Here is a 12375-nt window from a genome sequence, read left to right on the forward strand (position 1 = left end):
GCAATATTTAGAAACTGACACCCAGGGTTGGGCGAGTAAATTACCTGTACGTATTTTACGTGTAATTTACATGTAAAATACACATTTATTGATTTTGATAATCTAAACATCAATTACTTCATTCCTTTTAAGTCCTGATAAGAAAAATGTCTGTTGCAGAGAGAGAAATTATTATTTTCTTTTGTGATTTTATACTGTATTTTTACATAGATTATAACATTGTTGATACTTACTTTCATTCACTTACTTTCACATACTTAGAAAAATAGTAATGTTTTTCTTACTTTCAGTTTGCTTGTTCGAAAAATCGCACATCCTAATTTATTTTTTTGGAGACATGTATATTATAAAAGGCAACTAATAGTGGGTAAACCTAACTTTTAGCAACTAATATCACTTGTTAAATACATTTTGACAATTAAAATAAAATTAATTAAACTAAACACTTTTTATTGATTTACTGAAAGTTTCGTTTTTGTCACTTGTGGGGTTTTAAAAATAAACGATTGTGTTGATAAAGGCCTTTTTGTAATATAACAGTTTAAGGTAATTATTGTGATTTGAACATAATAACTCATGGAGTATAATAATTTTGCAAATTTTATGTGGTAAATAACTAATCAACGAAGAATTGGGAAGCATGGCTCAATAGACTTTTTGTATCTCAGAACATTAATAAACTTATTTTTTCAATCTTCGCTTCCACTGTCATTACTATGTTTGCTGGTTGTAGGCCATGTGTACAGTTCTGTGTATAAACCTTTTTCATTCGGTATGTACTGCAAAATCTTCTTAAGGTCTCCATTTTTTTACATTAATTGGTAGCCTCGAGTTTTAAACTAGGTTTGTTTGCAATTCAAACGGTAAATTTTTATCACAAAGTGAATAAAGAAAGAGTAAGAATAAAAGTTTTTGGAGGTATTTTACATTTATTACGATAATTACGCATTATTTACACGTAGTTTACTGTAATGTAAATAACCTTTTTTACGCGTAAGGTTTCAACACTGCTGACACCCTAAGAAAAGACCCAGTAAGTAGTTCAGAAACTTTGGAGAAATTAAATTTCTGAACACTGTTGCTCTTCAAAATCTTGATCTCAACTCATTCAACGCGAAAGCCTTGTTGAGGTACCCTTGAAAGAGAAAGGATAAGAAGAGAGTTGGTGGAGCGTTCGAAAGAGATATCCAGTGACGGTGAAATGTAGGAAGATACGAGGAAGTGGCCGTTGTATCATTTGGAACGGGAGTTGAAATCTTGGCCACGCCGTTAATGCAATTCCTGCGTCACGAGGAATTTTATCTCGCAAAGATGTTGGGGGCGGACTTATCAGCGCTGATACCTGATTGTGACGTCACGCTGTTGGGCAAACGCCGGGGAAGCCGGTGTTCCGGCCGGAGGTAAACACGCTTCCAAGATGAACGGATTCCCATCCTGTTTCAACAGTCTCGTTACTGCAATGCTGATCTCAAGACAACCTCCCCGAGTTGCAACGTATGTCGTCCTCCATGTCACACTGCTGGAGTTAATTATCGTTTTTGGTTTGGTTTCCTAATAATGACGTATATCTGTAGTAAGAGAACTGGAAGTTTCACCGCAAATATAAATTTATACCTTATCTAGTAAATCAACAATACCAGATACGCCGATTTAATAGTATTAAGATAAAATTTATAGCATTCTTAAGTAACTTTAAACTACAGTTGCTTATACTGTATTTGAAATTAAGACGAAATGGAGACTGACGGTGGAATTATGAATAGGAACGGGAGAACCCTGAGAAAATCCTTCAGGAACCTTGGCTTTGCGCGGCATAAATACGACTCTACCATCGCTATTTTAACCCGGGTCCCCAGCTATCGCAAGTGACTGCTCTTCTAACCGAGTTATCAAGGTGCCAGTAGGAGAGGTTTCCTCATGTTCGTAAAGAAATTTTACTGTTGATATAAATTTCGGAATGTATTTATTTCACGATAAACGCCGATAAATGCAACTACTTTTTAAGCTAACAAGCGAACATTCTCATGCGGGCAGAAAAAGTTATTTTTTTCTTCCACCAAGTTAATAATGTCAAATCAAGTGCTTGTACAAATTTTTGCCACTCGAGCGCAATTACGAGGGCCGTAAAAAAACTTTCCCTGGGATCGTTTACAGAAAGAAACACAATTTCATTGTAAAAAATTATTGTAACAAATACAACTGTTGAGTTGTTCAACAAATTTCTCACTGGAACTGAGACATTTTTCATACCATGGGATCGACAGAGTGTTCCAGACGGCTGTCACACACTGGTTCCGATCCCAGGCAACAGACTTTTACGACACAGTGATATAAATGTCTCAATTGCGGTGAGGAATATGTTGAAGAAAAGCTCAACAATTGCTGTAAAAAGTAAATTCATGGCGCTACAGCCCTTTGAAGGGTCAAGACCGACCACCCGGCTGCTGGCCTCACGTCCACATGCTGAAGCAGATGTGGACGATCATGCAACCAGAACGGAGGTATCGTGTGGTTAGCACGATGATTCCCCCAGCCGTTAGAGTGGTTTCAACAATTTCTGTAGCTGTTTAATGAATCGTTCCATGAAATTGTTTTTTTTTCTGTAAACTACCCCAGGAAACTATTTTTTTACTGCCCTCATAATTGCGCTCGAGTGGCTAAAATTTGTATAAGCTCTTATTTTGACATTATTAGCCTAACATAGTGGAAGAAGAAAATAACTTTTTTTGTCTACTCCCGTGAGAATGTTTGCTTGTAAGGGTTTAAGCTAGATATAATATTAAATTATATCAAAACAACCTTGTTCGTGAGAAGTGATATGGCAAAGATTACCGGTTTTCAGTGACTTATGTTACTTCCTTCATTTGATAATTTTAAGTTTCGAACGAATTCTTTTATTAGTGGCTTATACATTTTTTCTGCTAAATTTTGAATGAATATAGCCTACAAGCTCGTAAAAAGTTCCAGAACACTTTCTTTATGTCCTGAAATGTATTTTCATTTCTTCCAATCTGTTATTCTTCGGCAAATTTGCATCACAATGTGAAGGAAATAGTAACAGTATCTTGGACAAGTGAAGGAACACTGACATAATTTCGCAGTAAAACTAACATTACTTATTTTGTTGTTTGCAGGGGAAGTGGTGTACGACTCCATCATCCAAAACAAGCATAAGACCAAAAGCTACTGGGAGCAGTTGATGATGGCGGCTGCGACCTCGGAACAACCCAGAGTGCCGTACAAGAGGGACTTGCTGAGTCTCGGCAGTGACGGTGAAGACGGAAAACCGAGCAGCGATGTATCAGAGCAAGAGTACTACGACGCCCGCTCGCAGATATCTCTGCACTCTCCTGCAGAACCGCTGGATTCTCTGGATCAGCCGTTTGAGATGGTGAACTCCGGGCCCAAGATCGTGGAGACAGTGGCCAAGAAGCTTCTGGAGGCGGAGACCGCGAAGCCCAACAAAACCGCAAGCGAAGAGAGTGTTATACAGAGGGAGATCCGCTTGCAGCGGGAACGCGAAGAAGCGCTGGCTAGAGAGAGGGGCGAGGCGCTCCTGAGAGCCGCGGCAGCCCCGCCACCCGCGGCACCAGTGCCGGAGCAAGTGACGCCCAATACCTCGAGCTTGAGCCCCATAACCCCGGTGAACCACAGCCCCAATGCCGCAGAAACAAAGATCGCGCTGGAGCTCAGAGAGATGCGGGAACGCGAGGAAGAGTTGCGGCGTTTGAGGCAAAGACTGAACAATAAGGACGAGCCTGATGACGGCTTCAACAGCATCCCCAACACAGACGAGGGCAACTACTCGGAGTATGGCAGCGAGGAGAAGGAACTGAGTCTCGACGGCGGCAACAGGTTTGTTGGCTCATGTAATACATTCTTTAGTGTATCACGATATCTGAAAGAATGTGGTTCTATCTCCATAGTGACCAAGATCTTACTGTTTCCCATATGCTCATATTTATAAAAACACTTTGTGCGAGATCGTGCGTATTTGCTTGGCTTCCGCACAAAACCAACCCGCGGTAAGTCTAAAATTCCACATTCAGTATTCCCAACCGAACACAATAGCAATTTCCCTCTTCTTACCGCTTAAATGACATATCCATTTTACTGCTTTAGGCTTTTAACGTATTACTTTTAGAGACGTTCACTATAGTAATAATTATAAATTGGAAACTTACCACTGCAATTTCACCTAAATTGCACTGTTAATTATTGTTTTTAAATATTTGCAAAAATTAAGTAAACTCTAAAACTCCACTAAAGTTACTGCATTTCGTGATGCATGTAACATTAAGGAAGCCGTTTGTTTTAAGTTCGCATTTATAGACTGGAGGAAAAAAAAGACAGACGTATATCACGGCCTTCTGGAGTATAGTAAACACAGAAAACATTTTAAAGCAACAATGTTGAAGATAGATATTTTTGTTTTCCAAAATTGCCGTCATTGAACAGAAACCAAGATGGAGGTTTCTTTGCAACTAATTAGAAATTACTCTTTCAGGTATATAATACACGATCTTCGCACAAAATAATGTACGATACACGAGCGGTATGTTTTCTTTCAATTCTCGGAAATTAAAAAAGCTCAACTACGTTTCGCTTTTTCAAACTTTTCCTCGAACATGAAAACTTCAACATACCGCTCTTGTAACGCATATTACTATTACATGTGCAGGGTCATCGAATAAGACATTCGGAATCTTAATCTGAAATTGAATATCCCCAGAATAAGTGTATAAGTACATAGAGACACCATTACCATATACCCTTATTCCGGGGTATTCAATTACTTGGAAAGTTATGGATAAAAATGATTTATTTTTTCTTTTAATATGTTTGAACTTTCAAATTTTCGTAAATAAAAATTCAAGTACCGTCGATAATCATGCAGACACCAAGTTAGTGCTCGATTTTACTCAAAGTACGCGGAATCTTATGTCATCATGAGTGCCATCGCGTAGGTAGCCTAGTTCTTCCTTCCAGCTTATATAAATTATGTATTTCCTCCTTGTGAACAGTCCTTTATTTACCCCACATGAAGAAATACATTAATGCGAGATCGGGATACCTGATGCCTAGAGAAGGGTAAGATTGTAGTTAATGAAAATTATCACAGACTAGTCTATTTCAAACGCTAATTTACATGGACACAGCTTATATTTCACATCCATAGACGCGGTATAACAAGTTCACTGGTACGTTAGTAATATTCTGAAAATGCGTGTGTGTGAGGTCCGGGTTGAAGCACAATCTTACGTTAGGAATACTTCATACCCACGGATTTGTTTCATATCGGAATATGTAAAAAATAAGAGGTTCATCTTATTTGTATCCCCTACGGAGACTATTAATGCACTTGGAGACACGAAGAAAAACGGCAATCTGTAAGAAGCTGGTGTATAATAATGACGAACGTGCGCAAGGTACTACGTGAAACAAATTAAGCATATACTGTGTGCATGTAGCGATGAGAGAAAGGCTGCTATCTTGTACAGGGATATCATTTTGTTTTTACTAACATTTTCAATATTAACCTGAGTATACTTTTGGATTAACGATTGAGAACCGGAAACACTGTTTGCTACTCCCTTCCACGACACTAGTTTAAAATACAATACAAATAACTTTACTAGGTATAGGAGGGAAGAAAAGTAGTGCATCCATTTACGTAAACTAGGAAATGTTGCGATTTTGAGTTTGATCATTGTCGGGTTTTTATGTAATCAAAATACAGTACAGAATTTACAGTAAGTGTTTTTTTTACTCACCAACTGAACTATCCAATCGGACGTATTTATTATGCAATGTATACTATACTGTCTACAGCACATTAGCATACAATATTTACAGTGCATTTAAATTTAAAAAATAAACGAATTATGGATATTTAAACAAATTATTGAAAATGGTGGTCGTTCATTTCGATACAGCCTTCAGATCTTTTGTGCATATTATCAAAAACGTTTTCAAGCATATATTTTTAAAATTGAATGTATGGTTTCTTGAATGTAATTATTTAATTCTTCTATTGTTGTAGGATGCTTAGCAAACACAATTGTTTCATAGTAACACCAAAGAAATAATGCAAAGCACTCAAATCAGGCGACATGGGGAGCCATAATCCTACGCCTGTTGAAATAATTTTGTACCTACTCTATAACAGTGTACGTTACGTACTGTCAATTCAATCTTCACTTCTGTCCGATGCGCATAGATAAATTTACTCAGATATGCTATCTACTGTCCGTCCATGTGGTTATGTAGGAGAGTCTTAGAAAGGGGGAAATCACGTGACAATTGCTTCCTTAACGAGGCCCTTTTATTTAAATTGTTTTAAATAGTTGTATAATATTAAGTAGAAGTCCAATTCCTAACAGCAAATGTTTTCAGAAAAGAGCTAAGACAGCTCAGCCACTAGCATTTACAGAGGAGCCAGCAGAAACGAGTGGGGGAAACCGGGATGCGACGTAAGGGAACGAACGCAAAGTACCTCTGCGAAAATATGAATCAATAGTGAATGAATGCTTTTTCTTCGTGAAAAATGTGATCACATTTCTAGAACATATATACTCACTCACTCTGTACTGTTTACATGACAGTAAGACGAATTTGTGGCTTTGGTTGTGTGTGGAAGTTTGCTACTAGAAGGAGTGGGAGTGAAGTACATTAAAAAAACTCAGGTACAATAAAAATTGAAGTAAAAATAAAATGATGTCCCTGTATTAGAAAAGGAAATAAGTTGTAATGGTTTTATGGATGAAATCGTGATCGTAGTTTATAGATTTAACACCAGAGTCGCGTTGAAACGATGCTCTGGATACCCGTACTGCAAACAAACAGTTCGAGCCCCATACAAATGTAATTCTTTAGAGCAAGTACAGGGACATCATTTTATTTTTACTTCAATTTTTATTGTACCTGAGTTTTTGAATGTACTTCACTCCCGCCCCTTCTACTAAGGAAGTTCCAACTCCACACAGAACCAAGACCGCAGATAGTAAGCAGTACTGAGTTACTGAGTATAGTACATTCCAGAAATATGTTCGCGTTTTCCAGTGACGAAAGAGCTTTCAATATTGAATCATATTTTCGCACAGGTACTGTCCGTTTGCCTACGCCGCATCCCGATTTCCCCACCTGCTTCTGCTCGCCCCTCTGTAAAAGCTGGGCTGTCTTAGCTCTTTTCTGAAAACCTTAATTTCTCTTAGGAATTGGACGTTTACGTAATATTATACAGCTGTTTAATTTAACTTAAATAAAAGAGCCTCGTTAAGTAATTAACTGTCACGTGATTTCCTCCCTTTCTACAATCCTGCGGCATAACCACTTGGACGGACAGTAGATAGCATGTCTGAGTAATTTTATATTTTCGGGTCGGACAGAAGTGAAGATTGAATTTGCAGTACGTAAGGTACTCTTTTATAGAGTATGTACAGAATTATTTCAACACGAGTTACTAGTACGAAGGACGAAACTGGCAATTGGAATTAGATGCAATAGTCTATAGTGCACAGTGATATAGTGATATGCACAAAAGAACTGAAGCCTGTATCGAAATGAACTGCCACCATTTTCAAAATTGTGTTTAAATATTCATATTATGATTATTTTTCAATTTAACTTCTTTCTCTATATTGTACGCTAAATGTGCTGTAGACAGTATACACTGCATAATGAATACGTTCGCATGGATAACTCACTTCGTGAGTAAAAACACTTATTCTTAATACAGTACTGTACTTTGATTAAAGAAAAACCTAATGAAAATTATGAAATTCAAAATCGCGATATTTCCTAGTTTACGTAAATGGATGAACTACTTTTCTTCCATCCTATACCTAGTAGAGTGATTTGTGTTTTACGCCAGTATCATCAAACTCCAGTCTTGGAGGGGGGAGCAAGCGGTGTTTCCGGTTCTCTAAAGGTATAGACAGGTTAATATTATAAATGTTAGTAAAAATAAAATGATGTCCCTGTACCAGTATGAAATAATTCCAAGGAAAACGTCAAATTATGAATGTTGATATAGCCGAGCACAACTAGAACTCTGTGACCATACTGGTAGAAAAGGTGAGTGGAGTAGAAGGGGTACGAAGGCAGTCGCTCTGAGGAGCTACAGTTCTGCAGGTCTGGTCTAAGAGCACAAATGTTATTCGAAATGTATCCGAATTTGCAGTAAAAGAAATACATGTTGACAAGCGATTATTTAACTCAAACATTCATGGATCTTTAATTCTGATAATTCTGTCGGAATTAATTTCTCAGTTCAAAATGAAATCTTGGCACATCGTAGAAAACAATTTTTAGTTAAATACTAGCGGATATCCAGGAGACATACGAGCATTTCAAGCAAAAATTAATATAAATTAAGGTGATGATAAATAATTCGTAACTCTGCTGCTAATATCGAAACACTATCCACAAACACACAATTGATTTCAGGTCAGGACATGGTTTCATTATGTAACAAATTATTTTATTATGTCTTGTAAAATTCTTAGACATGCTTGCATTAACAACATTGACGAGTTTGGTTGGAAAAAGTTGTGTTTGCGAGTTCCTTTACAAAGGTTGATCTCATTAAAGAAAGCTGGCAGGCATGCCTGAGGCCAAGTACGGGACGTTAAACTTTTGATGCTTTTGAGTAGTGCGTTACGTTGGCCATGAACGATATCGTGTCGTCACACTTACATGAATTACGATGAAGTAACGAGGTTGCAAGTTGCCTTTGAACAATAGAGTATTTAAGAAAAGAGGCTACCGAACTTAACGCTTCCTTAAATGTTCTTAACATTTTTGTAGTGATATTCGGATATGTAAAATAAAATACTGAAATATGCATGTACGTACAAGTACGGTGTTTATCACGACAATGAATTTACCTTATCTTCCCCGTACAAAGCTCTTAAAGTAAAACATAATTACAATAAATTGAAATTTTTTGAGGGGATATTGGATAAAACGTTCAGATGCTTCAAATGAAGGGTTCAGAGCCATTGTGGGCCAAGCGCCATTTACCAAAACCGTAGAAAACAAGGGTTAAAATGAAGTTACTACCATAATTCAATGGAAACTTGTAGAAAGTAATATAAAGTATACACATTAAAACTAAATGATATGTCAATCTTCATTAAACTATGGTATTCACTTAACTTTAACCCTTGCTTTCTCCGTTTTTAATAAATGGCGCTTGGTCCACTATGGATCTGAACGCTTCAAATGTTGTACAGAATTTAGATAGGAATATTTTTATGGAAACAAATTATTTTTGGGACTTGTGCGAGTTATGACGTCATCGAGGACATTTCTATTTGGGAGCCTAAGGATTCTTATCATCATGTGTAAGAAAATATGTTTATTTAGTATTTCATTTGTTTTCTAGAGGCACTATGGTTGTAGTTACTATGGTAAAAATTTTATTATTGATACATTTTTAGTCCCTGTGTAATGAAAGCAGTTTTAGTTGGGAAATCAACATAAAGCGTGATATTATTAACAGAAAATGAAAGAAAGAATTGAGATTATGATGATGAGAGACAGGGGCGTACGCGAGAGATGGTACCGAGTTTCAACCGGGGGGGGGTTGAAACCCGGTACCACCCCTTGAAGTTTAAAAAATTACCAATACATTTCAAATTTTGATTGTTTCCATGGATTTTTCTGTTGTGTCTTACCTACCATACACAAATAACTGTTGATTAAATATATGCATGATTATTGTGTAAGTTAATAATGACACAAGCATCTTTTATTATACAAAATTAAACAGAAGTTAAAATTTATTCAAAATTGGATGGCTGTGAGAAAATTAAGTTTCAAAGACTTTATAAGCATATTCATCAATCTGTTCTATTAGAACAGCAGCCATGATTGGTTGAAAGACGTAGTTTCGTACAGTTTTATTGGTCAAAAGTAGTATGACGTAGTAAAAGTGTAATAGTCAATGGAAATTACATTGAGTGATTCCGGTATTGTTGATGAACAAGTAAATTGCTCATACTTCGGATGATATTAATTTTAGGGCTTATGTTTAATAGAGTTTTTTTTTGTTTTGATGACTATTACCATCTCTCAGAATACTGAATATTCATTTTTAATGGAAATCACATTATCTATGATCTCGATGAACAAGTAGCGAAATAATTTATAAATGAAATTAGGCACCTTACTCGACGTCATAAAGATTGTTTTTTGCTTCCAATCCAGAAAACGAACATTTCTTCATATTCGGGTGTATGCTAAATTATTTCATTTTTCTGTGCCTTTTTAATAATATTTAGAAAAGAGTGTGTGATAATATGATAGCACAATAAAAATAACTCAATTGACACGAAACGTGAAAACGTGTACTAGGTCATCTTGAAGGCACAGCATCCACTTTTTTATTTGTTATCTATTTAAATTAATATCTTTGTGGAAGGAAGTCCTAATACACAACAATATTAGTTTGTACAGGTAGCAAATTCTCTACATAGCTCAATTTCGGACTCAGTAATCCCAAAAGTGGTTATGGAATTGTTATATTTTACCTTACACTCTCCGAATAACTAAAACTTTATATCTGCTTGACATTCTTCGTTATCACAGACTTCATATTTATCAAAGATAAAAATGAATTTGAGATTAAATTCGTAAGCTGATTACAATCCTTAAAATTGTACTAAGGTTGTAAATGTAAACTTCGACAATAATCGCATTAACTTAATACACTTGTAATGTCATTTTACAGAAAACACATTTTATTTAAATGATACAAATCTTTTTCCCCCCACCCCAGTGCCGAGTACTTGAATTTGCGTCATCCAAACGTCCCTATATATGAGTGGCACGTTAAAGCACGTTGGGTGTACCATGGAAGGAAAACTACAGTACATAGTACCACAAGATTAATGAAAAAATGGTAGGATGCTAATAGAGGAAACGGGAGTGACGTCGCCAGAACCTACCACCAAGCACGTTCTTTGTCCACATTCCTTTTGGAATCTCCGGTATTCGAAGCCACTTTACCAGTCTATAAACCCTACGCTTTAAACAGTCTACTATGATCCGTCCCAGGAATCTGTGGAGTAACTTTGTGCATATGGGGGGCGGGGTTTGTGTCGGAGTGTACTGCGGGCAGCATCAACTCGAGTCCGCTAAGGGGTAAGATGCTCGTGGTAGAAGTAGAGTACAGTTCAGATAGAAATTATCCCCTCCCGCAAGCGATTGCTCGCTTCGTTCAAGCAATGCCTCCCCAGAGCAGTCATTGGTCCTATCCATCCCACAGACCACTTGCGCAGAGGTCTTGTTTCGTCTTTCTACTCCACAGATTCCTGGGACGGACCATAGATTTTCAGCTAACAAGTAAACCTTCAGGTGGGGTAAAAAAACAAAGACTTACCTTTATTACCATTCGATTAAGCATTAAAAGCAATGAAAAATACGTAAATTTTACAACTCGAACGCAATGAACAACAGAGATCTCGACCAATCAAGATCAAGTTGACATGGGCTACTTAGATTGCAAACAACTATACCACGCTGCAATGCTAGATGCGAGAGCGAAGACAGTACTGCTGTAGATGCGCTGTCAGCTAGTTTGTACCTTGCAGTTTATTGTGTAATGTTATGTGCAGTGAGCTGAAGAAGATGAACCCAGTGAATATAGTGATTAAAATTTTGGATAAACTAAATGAAGAGGGTTATAAGGAGACAGTGAAATGTCGCGTAAGGAACTTGGAATTGTTGATGATATATATGACTTATTAAAGAGTTATGAATCGGAAGCAGTTGAAGAAAGTCATACTCTGGACACTGATGAAAATGAACCATGAAATGATGACAATGTCATGCCTCATGTACGAGAATGGGAGACTGAAAAAAAAAACAAATGCTACGTCAGAAGAGGAATTAAGTACTTCACAAAGTTCCGGTTCTCAATACGCTCCTTCCCCTCCCAAAACATCCCGAGTCGTTGACTTTGAAGAAAAATGTGAAGTAACAGAGTATTGGATTCTGTCAGGTGTACCGACAAACAAAAAGAAAAAGTTTAACCATAGGTCATGGAGCAGTATGAAGCATAAATTCACGTGTTTAACATACGAAAGTCAACTGTCAAAAGATTGCAACTCATAAGTCGTATTTGGTGGCATGATTTTGGACAGTTTGGACATGTACAATGATGATCAAGTGTTTAATACAGACGAATGTGGGTTCCATAAGGAAATGCCTTTCGGCACAACATTAGAACGTCAAGGAACCAGTAAAGTGTACGGTGTCGTGCAATCCAAGGGGGAAACTACACATTCCTACACTATAACGCAGGTGGTTTCTAATGCTGGAAAACGGATGCCAAAATTGCTACTTCTTCTCCAAGAACAAAAAGGTATA

The 12375-nt window shown here is 37.1% G+C and overlaps 1 protein-coding gene across 4 annotated transcripts in view; it reads left to right on the forward strand.

Moving 5' to 3' along the window:
• mdu (meduse) overlaps positions 1 to 12375 on the forward strand; it is a 518612-nt gene that overhangs the window by 408489 nt on the left and 97748 nt on the right. For all 4 annotated transcript variants that reach the window (XM_069837376.1, XM_069837373.1, XM_069837375.1 and 1 more), the window contains exon 4: positions 3135 to 3855. In XM_069837376.1, coding sequence (XP_069693477.1) covers positions 3135 to 3855 — 721 coding nt within the window. The remainder of the gene's footprint in view (positions 1 to 3134; positions 3856 to 12375) is intronic.

The sequence above is a fragment of the Periplaneta americana genome, chromosome 10 (genome assembly GCF_040183065.1).
Source record: "Periplaneta americana isolate PAMFEO1 chromosome 10, P.americana_PAMFEO1_priV1, whole genome shotgun sequence".
Lineage (NCBI taxonomy): Eukaryota > Metazoa > Arthropoda > Insecta > Blattodea > Blattidae > Periplaneta > Periplaneta americana.